Genomic DNA, 21,794 nt, shown 5'->3' with positions numbered 1-21,794 from the left:
TGTGCCTCATTTCACACCCCTCAACACTGCTTGATTACAATTCTTCAATAAAGACATTCAGGAATACTACAAAAATGTATACCAATGTACCCTTTAAATGTCTTCCTCATTGTATAATATGAAAATGACAGGAGCACTCACCTTCCGGTGATGCAAAATAGTGCGGGAAGTTCCTCTCTAGCATGTTAATGTGACTATAATGTGACTCCTAAGTTCCACAACGAATGTAGCCACATGTGCTCTTATGTAGTTTACATTCTGAGCCTCTAAACGTCATTGATTGACTATAAAATATGTGAAAGTTAATAGTCAATATGCCAACTGAGATTGAGAAGACCTACATTATTTTACTCATTGATTGTTTTACTGGTTCCCAATTGATTGCAGGCTAAATGTATGCAAAGTTTGGACTATGTAAAGGTCTTTCTGTACCTTTTTGAACTGGAAATGAGATGCTGCTGTGATAGGAATGATCCGGATGATAGTTAGATGATTCGCATGATTATTCAAAAGACGTGTATTATTGGAAGACAAGTATGACTGATATCTGATGAAAGTATTTTGTATTCACTGCCATTCATCTCCAGAATTGACATGTTCTGCTTAACACAGTGCATTAACTGGTAAGCAGCAAGGTAGCCTACATTGTAGACTAGAGATAACCAGGGAAGAGACAGTCAATAGAAATTGAATATAGAATGTGACCCAACCCTCAAGTCATATAATTCAACATTACAGCATTATTAATTAAACACTCAGTTAAACAGACAGACCAGGGTGATTTTGGGACAATCTACATGGGTGAGAGAGAGCGTATCAGCAGCTGCAAAATTTACGACGCTTTTTATGTGGATTGTAAATTGGTTCTCAGGAGACGAACAAAACAACTTTTCATTGTCCATCAGATGCCACTCAGCGGAATACTTTTTGTCATAAAAGTCACAGTTTGGTTGAGTCCACTGTGTGCAGTTGATTGAGGAGAAATGTATTGATTTACTGTAGTACAGATGTCAGTGGAAAGATGTCAGGCAGGAATGATTCAACATCTGGGTATGACAGATTGGCACACAGTAAAACTGGTACCCTAGTCGGCCGAGATTGCTGATTCTCCAACCCAACCCACTGGGCACAGATGTCAATTCAACATCTACTTTCGATTTACATTTGGTTGAGTGGTCAACTAACGTGAATTTAATGTGAAATCAACAAAACATTTAGGTTTCATTTAGGTTAAATGTTGTGTGAAAAAAATAAGAATTTCCCTTACAATGATGACTTTTTTCAAATCCAATCAGTTTTCCACATTGATTCAATGTCATCGCATATATTTTGTTCTAAATTACATCAAAACCACCAGTTTTATCCCAGTGGGAAGTGTCATATACTGTTTTTTTTGTTACAGTAATACAAATGGTAATGGTTAGACTTATGTCACACAGGGATGTTGTGATAATAGGTAGTCTTGTGTTACACAGAGATGTTGTGGTAATGGACAGGCCAGCTAAACTCAACTGGCTGACAGTGGTCCGGGTCCGGACCCAGAGAAGGGTCAATATGGACCGGACAACATTGCGTTTTGTTATATAAAAGTCAATACATTTTTTCTTATAGACAGCTTTAAAAAATCAACTGGGTGCAACGGCCTCTAACTCAGCAACCTATCTTCCTCTCTAAAATAAAAACAGCCACCTTTACTAGTGCCCTATCTAATCCAATTGTGTGGTTATATGCAAATACAATAGGCCGCGTCTTACCTAATCACATCAATGCAAATATGCTCTGAGTAACCTCGGGACAAGTAGGCAGAAAGAAACAGAAGGATTTGACCGCGGTACAACTGTTAATATCACAGATAGAAGGAGCTTAGTTACCAGTATCTTTGTTCATGTGGTTTGTTAAAAAAATAAACTTCACGCTGAAAAACATATATTCAAAGATGAGTGGATGAAAAAGTATGTATTCATTCTCCCCGCAACTAGCATAAAACAAATGTGCCTGATATGTAATGAGTCCGTAGCCCACATGAAAAAGTGTCAGTGTTAAGCGCCATATATACACCAAGCATAGGCATTTCAATCAGATGTATCCCCTGAACACGGATGTGAGAAAAAACAAGATCAACCAACTCCAATCCCAATATGAGAGGTCCACCAAAGTCCTTGTCAATTCCTTGACAGCCCAACAATGTGCAGTGGAGTGTTCACTGAGAATTGGGAAAACACAAAAAAAACATTTTATGACGCTGAGATGGTAAAATAACGCATGTGTGAAGTTGTTGACACCTTGCTTGAAGGTAAACAAAAAGATGAGCTCAGGGAAAAGATCAAACAGATCCCACTGTCAATTTCCACTGCAATGAGGAGAACTGAAATATTAGCTGAAGATGTAACTTCACAACTTGATGAGGCAATTCAGAAGGCACCATGCATTTCATTAGCTGTGGATGAATCAACAGATAACACTGATAATGCCCAGCGTCTGGTATTTGTCATGTTTTATAATGAAACAAAGGAGGTATTCTGTGAGGAGCTGTTGGGCTTAACACATCTAGAAGCACACACACACACACACACACACACACACACACACACACACACACACACACACACACACACACACACACACACACACACACACACACACGAGGAGAGGATATCCATGAAGCCATCAAAGGGATTCTGACAAAAAGGGGGATAGTTCTGAAGTCAGTGGTCTCCACAAATGGAGCTCCAGCCATGATAGGAAGAGGGAGGGGACTGGTTGCACGTTTGAAAGAGGACCACCATGACCTGACATCATCTGACTGCATCATCCATCAATCTGTCCTGTATGCCAGTCTGGGAAAATAGTAGGTCATAAAAACGATGATGAAACTCATAAACTTTTTGAGAGCAACATCTTCCCTACAACACCACATGCTATGAGGCTTTCTGACAGAGGCCAATGCCCGTTTTGATGACTTACTACTGCACAACAATGTCAGATGGCTCAACAAAGGCAGGGTTTTGAAAGGTTTTCTGGCAATTTGTGAGGAAATCAAAGCTTTCTTATTAGAGCAAAAGAGTGACAAGGCAACTCAGTTTTCAGAGTTTTTGGAGATGAGGAGGAGATGGAAACAGTTGCATTTTTGACAGACATTCCATCATACCTTAATAAACTGAAAGTTAAACTGCAGGGATAGGACAACACAGTGTGTGAAATGATAACAGCATTCCGGTCTTTCCAGAAGAAATTGGAGCTTTTCAAGAATGTTTCCAGGGAGAACTTGTACACTTCCCCAATATTCTGGTGCAAATACAGGGAGACAAAGATGTCCCCAACCATACGCCCACAACACCCTCCACTGCTCAAATCAAATCAAATGTTAATTATCACATGCGCCTAATACAACAGGTGTAGACCTTACAGTGAAATGCTTACTTACAAGACCTTAATTAACCAACAATGGAGTCTTAAGAAAATACAAAAAAAAGTAAGAGATAAGAATAACAAATAATTAAAGCGCAGCAGTAAATAACAATAGCGGAGCTTTATACAGGGGGTACCGGTACAGAGTCAATGTGCAGGGCCACCAGTGTCGAGGTAATTGAGGTAATATGTACATGTAGGTGGATTTTTTAAAGTGACTATGCATAGATAATAGAGAGTAGCAGCAGCGTAGAAGGGGGGGGGGGGGCAATGCAAATAGTCTGGGTAGCCATTTGATTAGATGTTCAGGAGCCTTATGGCTTGAGGGTAGAAGCTGTTTAGAAGCCTCTTGAACCTAGACTTGGAGCTCCGGTACCACTTGCCTAGCGGTAGCAGAGAGAACAGTCTATGACTAGGGTGCCGAGTCTTTGAACATTTTTAGGGTCTTCCTCTGACACCGCCTGGTCTAGAGGTCCTGGATGGCAGGGAGCTTGGCCCCGGTGATGTACTGGGCCGTACGCACTACCCTCTGTAGACCTTGTGGTCGGAGGCCGAGCAGTTGCCATACCAGGCAGTGATGCAACGCGTCAGGATGCTCTCGACGGTGCAGCTGTAAAACCTTTTGAGGATCTGAGGACCCATGACAAATGTTATCAGTCTCCTGAGGGGGAATAGGTTTTGTCGTGCCCTCTTCACGACTGTCTTGGTGTGTTTGGACCGTGTTAGTTTGTTGGTGATGTGGACGCCAAGGAACTTGAAGCTCTCAACCTGCTCCACTACAGCCCCGTCAATGAGAATGGGGCGTGCTCGGTCCTCCTTTTCATGTAGTCCACAATAATCTCCTTTGTCTTGATCACATTGAGGAAGAGGTTGTTGTCCTTGCACCACACGGTCAGGTCTCTGACCTCCTCCCTATAGGCTGTCTCATCGTTGTCGGTGATCAGGCCTACCACTGTTGCGTCATCGGCAATCTTAATGATGGTGTTGGAGTCGAGCCTGGCTGTGCAGTCACGAGTGAACAGGGCGTACAGGATGGGACTGACCACGCACCTCTGAGGGGCCCCTGTGTTGAGGATCAGCGTGGCAGATGTGTTATTACCTACCCTTTCCACCTGGGGGCGGCCCGTCAGGAGGTCGAGGATCCAGTTGCTGAGGGAGGAGTTTAGTCCCAGTGTCCTTAGCTTAGTGATGAACTTGGAGGTTCATTATGGTGTTGAATGCTGAGCTGTTGTCAATGAACAGCATTGTCATATAGGTGTTCATTTTCTCCAGGTGGAAAAGGGCAGTGTGGAGTGCAATGGAGATTGCGTAATCTGTGGATCTGTTGGGGCGTTATGCGAGCATTTTATGGCTACAGATGTGAGTGCTACGGGGCAGTAGTCATTTTGGCAGGTTACTTTGGCGTTCTTGGGCACAGGGATTATGGTGGTCTGCTTGAAACATGTTGGTATTACAGAATGGGTCAGGGAGAGGTTGAAAATGTCAGTGGAGAATCAGGATGGTATCATAGGAAAAGACACCTCTTTCACAAGGATTAGCACAGAAGTGGGAATGTATCATATTTTGACTCAAATTATAACTTGTTGATTTAAATCGTTGTTCACCATCATGGACCATCATTTTTCAGCTCGAAAACGTGGATTTCTACAGTGGGCATTTACATTTAAACTGTATACTATTGCTTTAATACTCCCCGGCGCTAGGATCCGGAGGATTGAGCTCTGCATCTCTCTCTCTCTCTCTGCACCTCTCTCCCTCCTCTCCTCGCCTTTTCTCCCAAGCCTGTTTTAAAGTCTCTGCCAGACTTTGGCACACACGCTACTTCCTGGATGGAGGAATGGAACACTTCCAGTGCCGCTCCAACTATTCTCTCTCTGTTTTCGCCAGCAGAACCGCTGCAGCTCTCCGCTGCATGGACTACTGCCACTAGCGTCCTCTGCTCCTATCTATTCTATCCTTGATAAATGAACTGATTGAAGCTCGAAAGCTATATCTCTACTAACTGACATGTTTTTTTTGGGGAGTATCAAGAAGCTGTTTGGAAGGAGGTTTTGAGAAGTAAATACTATTTTCTGGACGTTCCAGACCCGCACTGAATTTCACTGAACAGTCACTAGCCTACATTTAGCAGCATTTGCGCTGCTTTTACGCAGCAGACATTGATATTTTGATCAGACGGATAACTCAACAGTTGCCCTTTTTGCTCTCGATGTTCATTTTGTCATGCGGAGGCTACTGCAATCGTGTTGCTGGTGGATCTTGTCTCTGATTTTGTCTGCCTTCGTGCTCTTTTGTGCAGACTGTCATCCTGGTAAGTTTTTCGAAGTCACATCTCTCCTCTTTTCCAAGCTTGGTGATTTTCATGACTTGATAAGTCGTGTAGTAGGCTAGGAAACATTAGTGCAATGACTAAACTCGGCTCATACACGAGTGGAATATTAATGTAATGTAATGATGACATGGTGTGCAGTAGCCTATCACATAATTTTGTGCCAATTTGTTCCTTGCGATTTAAAAAAATAATTAGGCTCTATGCTAGGCTACACATTCAATCAGACAACAGCCACGTTCCACGATACCATTTGGGATTATGGAAATATATATTTCTCTCGCAAAAGTATTTGCTTTTCCACTGCAATTTGTTTGTGAATATAATACATCTCTAGTAGGCTATACAGTCCGTCCAAAGGTGGTGAAACTCCCTTCCACTTTACCCCCAGATTAACACGCGGCGGGGTATTCGGTAGGCTATACCAACAGGAAAGCTCATGATAATAATTAGTATAGCCTATAAACAATATAGTTTCTTGTTGCAACAACGATCTGAAAAGAATTGCAATCATCAGAAATAGCCTTGATAATTGACAGCGCGGAGCGCCAATGCAACGAAACCGTTATCTCCAAACCGTGCGGCTACAGTGCGGAAAGGCAAATCAACGGCATTGAAAACATGTAGATTTATCCTTGTATAGCCTATTATATCACATTACAATTGCGTCTAACTACAAGGTTATGCATACACCCATAAAGCATATAAAACGGTCATCGTTAGCGCGCAGCAACAGTAGGTAATTGACACAAATAAATAGGCTACCCAAATGTGTCGTCCATTTGACGCCGGTACTGAATTAAAACATCCTTGAGTCGTGGCGCAATGTTCAAAAACTCCGTTCTGACTTGGCAAAAATAAAATGAGAGAAAAATGATTGCCTGCATCAATGGAAATGTTGCTCACGGAGCTTCATCATTTGGAATGGTAAATAGAAACATTCCTGTAAATAATTGTCAATATTTGACTTTGCTCAGACGAATACAGTTCCTTGTGATTTGGGACTAATATATAGGCTATAGGCTATATATCGCACGGGCGCTTAGAGGATTCACACCACTGTCCCTATGGCTGTTTTGGTATGATTTTAATTTGGGTGACCTTGAGCTGTACTTTCCTCAAGCTTTTAGAATTTGATCATCATTACACCATGTCCAAGAAATGTATTTGTTGCCCGCTTGACAGTCCCTTGATGTGAAGGCGCTGCGATGGACGCTCCTGGAATCCGCAACACAAATCCAATAGTTGTGTTTATTTTTTTGCTAAATCAAACGATCAACTATTAAATTTGAATGAGATGCATTACAAATTGCGTTTTGCGCCGGTATTTGGAAGCCAATACACACATTGTAATTCCCATGTATCCTAGATGTGCAATTGCATTCCTTTACACTGAAGAGATATTATGTAATTGAATGCCTAGTATCCAGCTACAGGTGATGCATGAAGTGAATAAGCAATTTACATGTAGAAATACTTTGTGTGTGTCTCTCACTCTCTCTCTCTGCTCCCTCTCTCTTTATCTCTCTGTGTGTTTGATTAACTTGTCATATTTTATCTCATTCTGAAACGTGAAAGTAATAATCTATTACTGTGCTGTGTGCTCTTTGCAAATCCAAAACCAAATATAATTCATCACCCCTGGTTTGTACCGTTTGTCTGCGATGAAACATAACGTAGGTGACTTTCCTGACAAATCAACATTTCATACTTGATTTATCATTAGAGGTGATGAATGCTTGAGGAACAGGTCACAGAAGGTCAAATACATGCCCCAAGGACTGGGACTCTCTCTCTCTCTCTGCTGCTGTGCAGTGTGCCAAACGTCAAGGTATCAGCCTGCTGTGTGCTATGGGTTTGAGTGGGATCGGTTAGTAGTACTCGGAGAGAAAAGCAGAGTGTGATCACTTCTATGATGTACTGTATCATGTGCAGCAGTTGCCGCAAGCAGTTGTATGACTAAAGTGGTCGTTTTTTAGTTATGACTAGTGAAAGAGACACCAAATGACTAAAAGTTTGAGAATATACGATTTTGTATTTGATCACCAATATTTTCTCTTTTGTATAGCCTGCCTCATTATTAAGTAGTTTATAGGACTAATAGTTTTTTTATTTTGTATTTTTTACAAACTGTGATCTTTACCTCTGCTCATTAAAAGTGCTTTACTGTTTACAACGGTCTCTTTCAGCGTCAGGTCTTCCAACAATACAACTGAACACTGTAGACAGATGGACAAAATGGCAACTTTATTTTTCTTGTCATGTTTCTGTGAAAGAGGCTGCTGCACTCTTCAGTCTCCCGAAATAGTCAGTTTTCTTACTGTGTATTGGGGACGCCAAAGCATCTGTTTGGGATATAAAAAGTGCTGAATTTCACTGCGGGGTGTCTCCTGCCACAGAGCACCAGCTCCCACCTCCAGTCTGGATGTGAGGGTACGATGGGTCCAGTCACAGCCAGGCTGGTAATGAAAGACAGAACACATCGCCTCATTCACCTCTCCACCATTCAGACCAGAGAGCCTAGGAGGAAAGACGGGGAGAGAGGGAAAGAGATCTGTTTGGCCTTCGATCAGTCCCCATGTCTGTGAAATGAATGTATGTTGTTGACAGAACAAGCAGAACAGAACAGTCATTGTAATCTTATGAGAAGCTCCTTAGCCAGCACATCTTTTCATTTTCCTCTCCTTTTTTATTTATTTACCTTCCCTTCATTGTCATCTGGGGAGAGTGCAATTGTTTGAGCCTGATAGAATGAAATAATGTGTTTATTATCCTATCTGAGCAGGCTGTGCCTTAAATTCAGAGTTACAGCGTACAATAGTAAAGGTTGACATTTAGGGAAGATTGGATATACTCTTGGCCTCAGTAGCAACATTATCATCATCATCATCTCTTCCAACGCTGGCTATTATCTGCCTCACGCACAAACCGGAGCAGCTCAAATGTCCGCCAGGTCACTTTATCAGTCGCTTGGCCTGTCATCATCGCCAAGCTCCCCCTAATAGATTGATTAAAAGATATGGGGGGAAGCAGACAGTTAACTGCGTGGGACGCTGTCATGTTGCAGTTGCTTAGTGATTTTGTACAGGGTGCTTGAGGAAAGTGTGGGTTGTGGAGAGAGATGCTGAGCTATACGACAGCACACTGCAATGTGTTGTGTTTATTGGAGTTATCAGAATTAGCTTTCTGGTACGCATGCTGTTATATACAACATTAGGGCAATTATTAATGCTAATATTACTACTAATTCATATTTTCACAATACTCATAATAATAATGATAATTTGAATAATACATCATTGAACATCTGTGTTTAGAGTTTTCATCAGCATTTCTGCTGAGTGCGGCATTCCCGTTGTTTAATCTGTCTCTCATCAGTTTTTCGCCTCATAAATCCCGAAGCCCAGTGAGCTGCTGGGAAACGGGGTCCGTGCTGGGAAGATTCCGGGCTGCCTTCCCTTTTTCCTGCCATAGCTCTTGGGCTTAATGGACTGCTGAAAATAAAAGCTGCTTCATTCAACAGTGGGCTTTGGCTTCGCCTTTTCTACTGTTCCAGCTCGTTGTTTTAATCAAGTCTTCACTGGGTTATTTTCCATTGGAAGGGGTGGGAGTTTCCCATCATTTCCTTCAAGGTTCTGGAATTATTCACCGGTCTGCCCTTTGCTGCTTTGAAACAAGCTCTCTCTCTTTCTCTGTTTTTTCTGTTGTCCCTCTCTTTTTGTGGGCTCGTTCTGATTGCTTCCAGTGTGCTCCAGTTCAGTTAGCGTGTTTCCTGCCCAGCCCTCTCTCTTTCTCTCTCTCTCTCTCTCTGTGAGAAGCACATCTCATGCTGTTAGATGCAGGGTGTTCATTATCCCACAACATGCATTGAAATAGATACTTTTTCAATCACACATCTTGCTTATGTTTAATTTGAAGTGCCTGGAATATACTGCCTGTAATGCTTTCATATAATTGTATTGTACTGTATCCCATGTATTCTAATACATGGATTAGTAACAACGGTCAAAATATTTACCTTACAATGGGTGATGAAGGTGACAAAGGGCAATGCAAGATAATAGCAAGAGTTAATTGCGCACATGTCAAGTAATGATTTAGACCTTGCTGCACATACTTATCTTCAATTCAAGTACTCTTGCCCTGTTTACCAGAGAGGCAGATTAGAGGTTGACAAAAAGGCAAGTCGTAGCATTTCCAATGTCCTTTTGGAGCGCTGAATGTCGGGCTGCAGTAGAGGTGACAGCAACCTGCAGAGAGTTACCTCTCTCCTAGCAGTACTGTCACAGACACCCAGGTTGAACAGGGATGGGGTGAAGACGGGAGACCAGAGGGCGTAACAGGAACTGTTTAGTGACCAGACAGACTACTGACAGGCCATACACTCCTCCTCCCATTCCCCCTGAAACCCTGCCACTGCTCTTATCAGACCTGGCGTGCATGCAGGCCTCTAAATGTAATGGACAGCCCAGCTCACCATGTGATGCCTGCTGTGAGAGGGAGTGGGGGGGTGAGACAGAGAGAGGGTTAAACTCTCACCCCCTCTGTGCCGGTAACGCTGCCTGCCAGGCTGCCTGTCCCTGGAGCCTGGGGAGCGGAGTGGTGCCAGGGAGGATGTCAGTTCCGTGGATTGGTCGCTGTTAAAACTCCCAGGACTGACAGGCTGTCGGGTGAGGAGGGGAAGTCTGATTATCTGTTTATTTTTACAGATTTGATTGTTGTTGTTAGATAGATGAAAAGTGGGGTTTCATCACAAACAAATGGAATGGAATAGCTTGATTTGAGCTTTGTTAGTTGTATGGTGTTTGCCTAGTGATAGATTTTCGGTCTCTACAGTTGCTTTGACAGAAACCCACACACGTTATGGCTCTTATGTTCTCTATCAAGCCATTTAGCTGTAAGTCCTCTATTGAGTGCAGACAATCCATTGCAACATATTTGATTTGTCTTGAAATATCTCCAATTGATTTCTTAGCCTCTTTGAACAGTGAAAGTCTCCTTTCACTCCGTTCCTCTTCACTTCCTCTTCACTTTTTTTGTGATCCAGGGTAGTTCGACATTGAACGTTTTAAAGGGGCAGTGCAGTCAAAAACACGATATTCATTAAAAAATATATAATTCTACACTGTGAGGTCGAAATAACACTGAAAATTATGATAATACCCTTTTAGTGTAAGAGCTTTCTGAAATAAAACACCTGTAATTTCAGACTGTTCAGGTGGATGGACTTTTTGACCCACAGCATGACATCACAATCTGATCTGATTATTATTCTTATTCTGATTATTGTCATCTTTTATTTTGCATAAATATCCCCCTATCCTCCTTGAAGGGGTAAGCGGGGTGGGCTCTACAGTCGAGACGATCCTATCTGCCAAGCAGGGCTGTGTATGTAGTAAAGCAATTGTACATGAGAGGCTGTGCGAAACTACTTGTTTAGCACGGCTGTGCTGTGGTCATAGCCACAAGGCAGAGCCGAGTACCGTAAATCAGCACAGCCGTGCTAAAAAGGTAGTTTTGCACAACCTCGAGTGTACAGTTGCTTTTGTTGCAATGAATTACCAAATAAATAAAAAACTTTGATTTTGATAAATGTATTCATAGGCTACTATTTTATCCCTCAACAAAAATATAGGCCTAGTCCCCACACTATGGTTGCTAGCCAAGCCGGCCGTTCATTCTATCGGTTAGGTTGCCAGAGACGCGACACAGTCGTGAAGTCTTTTTGTTCTATATCTATGGACGCGACCCAGTTGTTCATTCTCAATGTTCCGTTGCCATGCTGGTTGGCAATGCTCTTATCCATTGCTTGCTAGCTAGTCAACTTTGGCGAACACAGTGACGCCAAACCACGCAGCTACAGCAAAGTAGCTGCATTTAATTTAGTTTGACCTGTTTTTCTACCAACATTCCTTTGTATATATCTAAAAAAATTATTGCTGATTCATGATTTCGACTGGCTGAGAAAAGTCCATCTCGCCCTGACACGTTCTCAATAGGACAGTGGAGAACGAATTTCAATATTGAAGCACTGTTGCAAATGTCGAGAGACAGACAGCAAGGTTGGTACAAACCCCCGTTGTTGCAAACCAAATGTTAGGCTGGAAGCAAGAGGAAATAATGTCTAGATGCTTTTTACAGTGGAGATCAAGGTCATGAATTTTTCATATGGAACAGAAAACAAAATGGCAATTATTTTTGTCCCAGGCTAGCCGTGCTTAACAGATGTTTTAGTGTGTCTTAGAAGGTGTCTCAACCAATCACAATGCTTGTTTTGACCAACCCATTGTTGAAATATATTTACGTTTGTATCAAAACGCCCACACGGTTAGACTGAACATTGTAATTGAAAAAGGAGGCTAAGGGAAATTAATTATTAATATATACGTTTATTTTGAGTTATTTTCATGAAATAAACACACAGTGATTTATTAAACATACCGTGATTATTTAAAAATGCAACTAAAAAGACTGCAACCTTTTTCTCATAGTTTTCTAAATGATTTGTATGAATAATGATTTGCGATTATAAGCCACAGTGTAAAGTTCCGAATTTTCTTGGTGTCAAGAAGTGGGCAATATGACATTTCTAATTATAATGGGTTTCACATGTGAGTAGTAGTAGTCTTATACAACCTTATAATATAACATTGTTTTACTCCTCTGTTTACTATCCCACTTCTGAGTTTTCAGGCTCAGCCTTGTTCTCCCTCTCTCTGTCTCTACCTTACTCTGCAGTCACAGTTAGCATGCTTCTGTAGCCATGGAGGAGACATTAATAACACATTAAGCAGCTCAAGCCAGTGCCGATGAAGTTAAATGCATTTTGTCCTGTGAGGTTGTCAAGTGATCCTCTGTTACCGCTGCTCTAGCAACCATGGAATGCTAAGTATAGACTCAGCAAGGACACACACACACACAACGGTCTGTGTGGTTATGTGTGGGGGTTGAGTGCTCAATGATGTGTGGTATTGGCAATTGGATACATTAATGCAATAAACAATTAATAATTAAGATTCAACATTAGCCTCAATGTCAGCATCAAGATGCAAACTGCTGAGGATACTTAAGGATATCATTTTGAATGATGACCTTCTGTCTGGGATGCTAGTGACTAAATACATACCTTTTGTTTCATTACCGTACAGTGTGAATCATGGCACATTTGAACTGGACCATTAGACTTATTTTTTTCTGTATTGGGACCGTTTTCGTTTTACTTTTTGAACTTTTATTTTAAGATAACATTGAGGGGGGGGGGGGTCTGAAATAGTTTATATGAAGCTCAGTCAGTTTCCAAATGTGCTTACTTTGGATTATCACTGTCATTAATTCACTGTGTTTGTTCGGCCACTCAATCAGACCCTTGGTGAGAGAGTGCTAAACTTCATCCATCACCGTTCCCCCTTTCGCCGAACCCCTCGCCTCCTAGCCTGCATATCTTCCTGCCTCTCTCTTTAAATACATTCTTATTTTCACCCCTTTCATCGATTCTGGACCTTTTTACTCCCTTCCACCGGCAGTTCCAAAACAAAGTCAAGGCTCTCCCTCCAATCGTTCAATCACTCATGATTTGTACCTCCATCAAATATTTACAAAGCAAAAACAAATCTGCTGCGATGCCATTTTCTGCTCTGAGTGAGGCTAGACTCTTTTGGGAAAGCTTTAGCAACTTAACTTTAGCCTTTCTCCATTAACAACTATGTGTTGGAGAGGCAAGGCTGTAATGAAGTTAAAACAGCGAACACTTTTGCTTGAACAGAATACAGTAGAATAATAGTCACAGGGATGTGGAATGCCCTTTCCACTGTCCAAATGCATTAGTGTTGCACTAGGGTGACTGAGAGGTCTTGGCAGGTTACAGTCTTGATATCCACTCCCATTTCCCTGGCAAAGTAAAAAAAAATAAAAAAGAGAGAAAATCACCACACGCCATGAAGTGTTGTGTCACAGAGTCAGCGGCAGGCCTGAGAGTAGAGAGCAGTATGAGCCCTCCTCATTAAATTCTCACAGTGGCATTGGTTTTTCCACTTTAATGCTTGGGAGATGTTGGCTTCCTCCCCTGAGAGATGGGGACAAGGGCTGTGGAGTTGGCTGCACTGCCCAATTTGTCTTACTTCTGGGGAGGCTGTTTAAACTTCAATGCCTTCTCCCGCTGCCCATCTCTCTCTCTCTCTCTTGCGCTCTCCCTCTCTCTCGCGCTCTGTCTCTCTCGCTCTGACCATTTTTGTTTGTGTACTAAAGTAATGCATGCAGATCACTGCCAGTCACCCAATGCTGAATCTGCAGTGAAAAAGTGTGATGGTCAATGTCACACCACAGTCATTTGTCACAGCTATAGTGAAAGTCAGATAGATTGATCCTTCACAAATCACAGTAGCACAAGCAGCCCCAACCAGCCATTATGAATACTGAGTGTACAGAACCTATCACATCAACAGAAACACTGCTGGATGGGTGTCTGGGGTGCCTCCCTGTCAATCAAAGAATGAGAGGACAGTTTCACAGAGTCCACGTCAGCTTTTAAAGCATGGGGGATATTATTTCAGGCCACACTTGAACGTCTAAAACTATGTAGAAAGTATGTAAAAATTAGATTACATGACCAAAGGTATGTGGACACCTGCTCGTTGAACATCTCTTTCCAAAATCATGGGCATTAATATGGAGTTCTTCCACCCTTTGCTGCTATAACAGCCTCCACTCTTCTGGGAAGGCTTTCCACTAGATGTTGGAACATTGCTGTGGGGACTTACTTCCATTCAGCCACAAAAGCATTAGTGAGGTTAGGCACGGATTTTGGGTGATTAGGCCTGGCTCGCAGTCGGCGTCCCAATGTATCCCAAAGCTGTTCGATGGGGTTGAGGTCAGGTCTCTCTGCAGGCCAATCAAGTTCTTCCACACTGATCTCGACAAATCATTTCTGAATGGACCTCACTTTGTGCACAGGGGCATTGTCATGCTGAAACACTAAAGGGCCTTCAACAAACTGTTGCCACAAAGTTGGAAGCACGGAATCATCTAGAATGTCATTGTATGCTGTAGCGTTAACATTTCCATTCAATTGAACTAAGGGGCCTAGCCCGAACCATTGAAAACAGCCCCAGACAATTATTTCTCATCCACCAAACTTTACAGTTGGCACTATGCATTCGGACAGGCAGCGTTCTCCTGACATCCGCCAAACCCAGATTCATCTGTCGGACTGACAGATGGTGAAGCGTGATTCGTCACTCTAGAGAACTCGTTTCCACTGCTCCAGAGTCCAATGGTGGCGAGCTTTTACACCACTCCAGCCAACGCTTGGCATTGCGCATGATGATCTTAGGCTTGTGTGCGGCTGCTCGGCCATGGAAACCCATTTCATGAAGCTCCCGACAAACAGTTATTGTGCTAACGTTGCTTCCAGAGGCAGCTTGTAACTCAGTAGTGAGTGTTGCAACCGAGGACATATGATTTTTACACACTACGCGCTTCAGCACTCGGTGGTCTCATTCTGTGAGCCAGTGTGGCCTACCATTTTGCGTCTGAGACTTTTTTGTCCTAGACATTTTTACTTCACAACAACAGCACTTAGAGTTGACCGGGGCAGCTCTAGCAGGGCAGAACTTAGATAAACTGACTTGTTGGAAATGTGGCATCCTATGAAGGTGCCACATTGGCCTTATTGAAGAGGTCAGTGACTTTCAATCTACTGCCAACGTTTGTCTATGGAGATTGCATGGCTGTATGGTCAATTTTATACTCTTTATCAGCAATGGGTGTGACTGAAAGAGCCAACTCCACTAATTTGAAGGCGTGTCCACATACTGTTGTATATATAGTGTATAATGGACCTATATGTTTTTAAATAACAGCCCTTTTTCTGGCCTGCAAATATATTTTGACCAACAAATCATTCCCCACAGAATCTGTGCGGCCCACTGCTGATTTTTAAATCCTGATGTGTCCCTTGAGCCAAAATGTTTGCCCACCCCTGCTTTAAAGTATGCATCTCCTTAGGAGATTAATGCGCCTCATGTCTTTCATTAATAATCTCATAAAATTCATTAGCTGGAATTCCCCTCAGAGGTGGGATTTGAGAGTTAGAAGAGTGTTCTGCTTGTTAAAGTCCTTTCTTAAAGATCACGCCTGGGAATGAGAAAAAAAGAGCTTCAGAGCAAATGCAGAAGAGGAGAGATGAAGAGAGAGAAAGCTACTTCTTTCTTCGAGCAGCACGAGGAGAGCAAGTGTTTAATGGGAGCCATATTGATTCCTGTGACTTGCCACCTTTGGGGTAATAAATGTTATTTTTAATTTTTTTATAGAAACTTCCCATTCCTAGCACCAAGCTATAATTATCAGGCCGTTTGAATACGGTGGTATTTTCCTCTGACACAGCAGTAGGGTTGGGCGGTATCCAGATTTTCATACCTTCATACATTTCCTGAACTACATACCATATATGGTATTACCGGCAGTGCACACAAAGTGTGCTATTTTTTTCCAAACGTCAAAATATATATATTTTAGATTTTTTTGTTTAAAAAAATTATCCACATAAATAATTTAGGCAGCAGTGATCTTGATCCAGAAGGGGATTGATTGTCTCTGCTGTAACCAAGAAGCTTGCTCTTGCAAGCTAGTCACTTAGCTAGCAAGTTAGCTAACCAAATGCATAGCTGGAGAACTGAAATGAAAATAATTGATTTGGCACAACTTAGATAGTTCACTTATAGTTCTAAGCAGTGTTGTATAATGTTGATATTTCAAAATCCCCCGGTATACGGAATATACAGTATACCGCCCAAGCCTACACGGCAGCGTTTCTGTGTGGTCATTCACCCCCACCATCAGCACCTGGCGTAATACTCCAGTATCATCAGTATTCCTGTGCTTTCACAGTTGACTTTCATATCAGAGAGAAAGAGAAAGAGAGAGATCTTTGCATTTATTGCTGTGCAATTATGTCATAAATTACATTTATATGGTAGAGGTAAGATGTATCAGTACCCCCCCCCCATCTTCAGGTAGATTTGATTTTTTATTTATTCTTAACTTGACAATGAAGAGATTGCCTCTCTGAGTGACCTGGCCTGGTGACACTTCATGGACACTTTGGATGGACGTGGAGATGAAGATGGGTGTTCTGAGCTGCTGATACTACTGCTTCTGTCATCCTGTCTCTTGATCCCCTGTGTTTTGGACTCACTGGGTGGTGGATGCTGTATCTTGGGGTGTCACTCTTCTTACTGGTCTCATTCAAGTCTCTTGTTTTCTGATATTACTGAATGACTTGTGTCTTGTGTCCCATATTATTGCATGTTATGACCCTCTCAAAACATCTCCAGGACATAACATTTCCCCTCAAAATGTAATGTATTGTGTTTACTCTAATCATATGTTTGCTCAAAGTCACATGTATGCCTCATGTGCTCGGTAGTAATATCTATCTATCGCTTCATCTATGTCCTCCATCATGGTCACAGAGAGACTCTCTGTCCTCTCTGATTTCCTGATCAGGGTGCTGGAAGTGTTTGGCTCCTCAGTCCAGATGTTCAACAGATGGGCCTCACTAATATTACCCTGGGGGTTCGCAGGTTTCCTCTCGTGCTCTCCTTCCTTCTCTCCCTCTCGATCGCCCAGCTCTCCTTCTCTTTCTCTCTCTCTTCCGTTCTCTCTTTCTCTTCCGTTCGCTCTCTCTCTCTCTCTTCCGTTCTCTCTTTCACTCTTGTTTGCTCGGTCTCTCCATCTTCTTTCCCCTGTGTTTCACTCACTCACTCGCTCCTTTCTTTCTTTCTTTTCTTTCTCTCCCTCACACTCTCTTTCTTCTTTATTTCTCCCCCTCGCCCAACACACTCGCCTTCTCTTCCTTTGTTCTTTAAAATGGATGGAGTGAGAATGGAGTGAGTAGTGAGAGGAGAGATTTCCAGGCAGGATTGGGCCAGGCTCAGTACCATTCCTCATCGGTAGACAAGCGCCTGTGTTCCACCTGAAACCCCTCTGGATTTACGCTGGGACCGCAGCCATCTTTCTTCCGTTAATCACCTCGGGGCTGGGCGCTCTCTCGCCCGTCCTGGGGCCGATGGATGACCCGCGGGGGAAATCTAATGGAACCCAGCCAAGCCTGACGCTCCAGAACACTTTCTAGGTGGCACACGGAGACGCACTCTGCAGAGACACAGAAATGTTAGTGATCTCAATGGAGTTTGCAGAATTAAATCTGCTTTGATATGCAAAGGTTGTGTTCGTTGTCCTTCAGCGAACTTCGTTTTTTGCATCCAAAAACTTGCTTAATGTACTTCCATGCTTAGTCCAACATATCTCCCTTTTTATTTGTTGTATATGTTTTAGTTTATTTGCACAGTAGGGATATTACCAGAGCTGGACCCTGAACCTCTAGATACTGAGTATGGCACCTTTTCAATAGATCCTATAAAAGGCCACAAGAAATGCCTTTTAACCCTATTCAGCTCTGGATTCTGATATAATCTCAAACGAGAGTGAATGTCTATGTCGACTGTTATCAGTTAAGTGCTTGGAAGTGATTTTATGTCAAAAGTATAATGAAGGACACTGTTTAGAATAGGTTTTGAGCAAAGCTTCCATTGACATGATGGTTTGTATCTACTTTTCACCACAAGGTTTAGTGGAGTCGTGACTGCAGATGCAATTTTATAGAAGGACAATGACTAATAATAATGATATATCTCATTAGTGGAGTTAGATAAACTCCTGATACGTTTCTCCAAACTCTCTCTGTATGCATCCCTATCTCCCTCTTTCTCTACTCCATTTTCTCTCTTTCTCTTCTTTCTGGTCCATCCCCCTCTCTCTCTTGCTGTCTATTTTTCCTCTTCTCCTCTTTCCCCTGTGCCTTTGTTTGAGGGCCTTTGGTGCTCGTACTGGTGCCGTACTGGATGGTCGCCATTTTGCAAGTTCCTATGTAACTCCAACTAAATGTTCGGGCTACCCAAGAGGAAGCGGCGGCATTACAGAGGCAAGGAAGGGGGGATCCTGGTGAGATTAAGGCGAAGGGAAAACCGGCCACCTCTTCCCTCCATTCTACTGGCTAATGTACAGTCACTTGATTATAAGATGGATGACCTATGATCGTGGATTTTCCACCATCGAATCGAGACTCTTGAACTGCAATATTCTTTGCTTTTCAGAAACATGGCTTTCGGACAAGATACTCCCCATGGGTATCCAACTCGATGGATTCTCCATTCACTGGGCGGACAGGACAGTGGAGTCGGGGAAATTGAAGGGAGGAGGGGTTTTCCTCTTAATCAACTCCAACTGGTGTGCTAATTCCAGTGTGGTGGAAGTGTCAACCCACTGTTCAGTCTTTTTGGAATACCTGATGGTCAAATGCCGACCCTTCTACCTCCCAAGGGAGATTTCAGATTTTATCATGACTGCTGTGTACATTCCACCTCAGGACAAGAAAAATAACAAGCTGACGCTTCACGAACTGTACAAAGCTATAAACAAGCATGAAAACCTACACCCAGAGGTTGCCTTTCTGGTTTAATTCTGCATCACTAAGACACGTGATGCCCAACTTCCATCAACACGTCTCCCAATGCCACTAGGGACGATACAGTTCTAGACTACTGCTATTCTATCCACAAGACCCTCCCCCATCCGCCATTCAGCAAATCAGATCATGACTCTGTACTCTTGCTTCCTGTTTACAAGCAGATGCTGAAATAGGAAGTACCCGCAATTTGCGCCGTTGAGAAATGGTCACCAGAATCAGAGGTTATGCTATAGGACTGCTTTGCTAGCGCTGATTGGAATATGTTTCACGATTCCGTCGGTAACATTGACGAGCTATCCACCTCCATCACCTGCTTCATTCGAAAATGCATCGGTGATGTTGTACCCACGGTGAGGGTTTGCTGCTTCCCCAATCAAAAGCGAGGTTGGCGCTCAACTAAAGAACAGTTCTACCATACACAGAGCTATTGTAGGCAACCCTGATGCTACTGCCAAAGACAGGAATAAATACAAGAAGGCCCGTTATGACCTCCGCATAGTTAACAAACGAGCAAAATGACAATGAAGAAATAAGGTGGAATCATATAACATAGGCTCCGACGCCTGCCGCATACAGTCCATTACGGGTTACAAAGGAAGACCCAATCGTAATCTGATCAACGATGCCTCTCTACAAGACGAAATCAATGCATTTTATGCATGCTTTGACAACAACAACATCGAGCCGGGTGTGAGGGCCGTCACCGACCCAGAGGATTGGGTGATCACGCTCTCCGAGGCCGACGTGAGAAGGGTCTTTAATCAGGTCAACACTCGCAAGGCCCGGGCCCCGACAGTATTCCAGTGCGCATTCTCAGAGCATGCACAGAACAACTGGCAGGTATATTCACAGTCATTTTCAACCTCTCCTTTTCCCAGTCTGTAATCCCTTCAATTTAAAATGACCACAATCCTCCCTGTTTTTAAGAACTCTAAGGCTTCATTCCACAATGAATACCGCCCTGGAGCACTTCTGTAATCATGAAGTGCTTTGAAAGGCTTGTTATGGCACACATTAACTCCGCCACCCTAGACCCACAATTTACATACCGCCCAACAGATCCATAGACGACGCAATCTCAGTCGCCCTTCATACTGCCCTCACCCTCCTAGATAAGAGGAATACTTACGTGAGAATGCTGTTCATTGACACACCATTGTCCCCTCCAAGCTCGTCACCAAGCTTAGGATTCTGGGTCTGAACACCTCCCTCTGCATCTGAATCCTGGACTTCCTGACGGGCCGACCCCAGGTGGTGAGGGTGGGCAACATCACTTCCGCCACGCTGACCCTTAACACAGGGGCCCAACAGGGGTGTGTGCTTAGTTCCCTCGTGTTTTCCCTGTTCACCCACGACTGTGTGTCCACGCACAACTCCAATACCATTATCAAGTTTGCTGACGACACGTCGGTGGTAGACCTGGTCACCGGTGATGATGAGTCAGCCTACAGGGAGGAGTTGATCTGGCAATGTGGTGCCAGAGCAACAACCTCTTCCTCATCGTCAGTTAGACCAAGGAGCTGATCATGGGCGAGCACGTCCCCATCCACCATGAAGAAGGAGCGGCAGTGCCTCTTGCCCCTCAGCAGGTTGAAAAGGTTTGGCATGGGCCCTCAAATCCTCAAAAGGTTCTACAGCTGTACCATTGAGACCACATTAACTGGGTGCAGCGCTGCTTGGTATGACAATAGCACTGCCCTCGATCGCATGGCGCTACAGAGGGTTGTGCGGACAGCCCAGTACATCACTGGGGTCGAGCTCCCTGCCATCCAGGACCTCTATATCAGGCAGTGTGAAAAGAATGCCCGGAAAAGAGTCCAAACAAAGATTCCAACCACCCAAGCCGTAGACTATTTTCTGCTTTCGCACAGCAAGAGGTACATGCACATCAAGTCTGAAACCAACAGGCTTTTGAACAGCTTTTATCCGCAAGCAATACCACTCATAAATAGCTAACAAAATAGCTACACGGACTGAGTTAACCTTGTATCTTACTGACCTTTTATTTCAATCTTTACACTGTGTCTATGCACACTCACAGGGCCCTACACACTCACACACACTGTCACTCCAACACACACACAAACACTCTCCATCATTTGCTCACTCACACATAATATGCATACATTTATACTGACTCTACACACCCGCACACCCACTCACATACAAGCTGCTGCTACTCTGTTTATCTTATATCATGTCACCTAGTTCCCTTAACCCCTGTACATATCTGCCTCCGTCACTCCAGTATCCCTGCACATGTAAATCTGGTATTGGAACTGACTTTAAAAAATTTCCTGTATATAGTGTGCTTACTTTATTGTGTATTTCATATTTCATATTTTTTATTACTGCGTTTTTTTCTAGTAATACATTATTATTGATTATTGTTTTGTTGGATTTTGAGTTTGCAAGAAAGACATTTCTGTATTTGTGCATGTGGCATTAAAACTTGAATCTTGAATAGGCTCTCAGGCGGTGTCACTCAGAGGATCTCCAAAGTGACAGAGTGTTGACAGGCATTGGACGAAC

The 21,794-nt window shown here is 43.1% G+C and overlaps 1 protein-coding gene across 1 annotated transcript in view; it reads left to right on the top strand.

Annotated features, from left to right (window-relative positions):
- The first annotated feature begins 5,218 nt into the window (after window positions 1–5,218).
- LOC115138350 (receptor-type tyrosine-protein phosphatase gamma-like) overlaps window positions 5,219–21,794 on the top strand; it is a 263,743-nt gene continuing 247,167 nt past the window's right edge. Inside the window, exon 1 of the mRNA XM_029675127.2 lies at window positions 5,219–5,719. Coding sequence (XP_029530987.2) covers window positions 5,632–5,719 — 88 coding nt within the window. The 5' untranslated portion in view covers window positions 5,219–5,631. The remainder of the gene's footprint in view (window positions 5,720–21,794) is intronic.

This window comes from Oncorhynchus nerka, linkage group LG2 (assembly GCF_034236695.1).
Source record: "Oncorhynchus nerka isolate Pitt River linkage group LG2, Oner_Uvic_2.0, whole genome shotgun sequence".
NCBI lineage: Eukaryota > Metazoa > Chordata > Actinopteri > Salmoniformes > Salmonidae > Oncorhynchus > Oncorhynchus nerka.
This window is presented reverse-complemented; position numbering and strand designations above follow the sequence as displayed.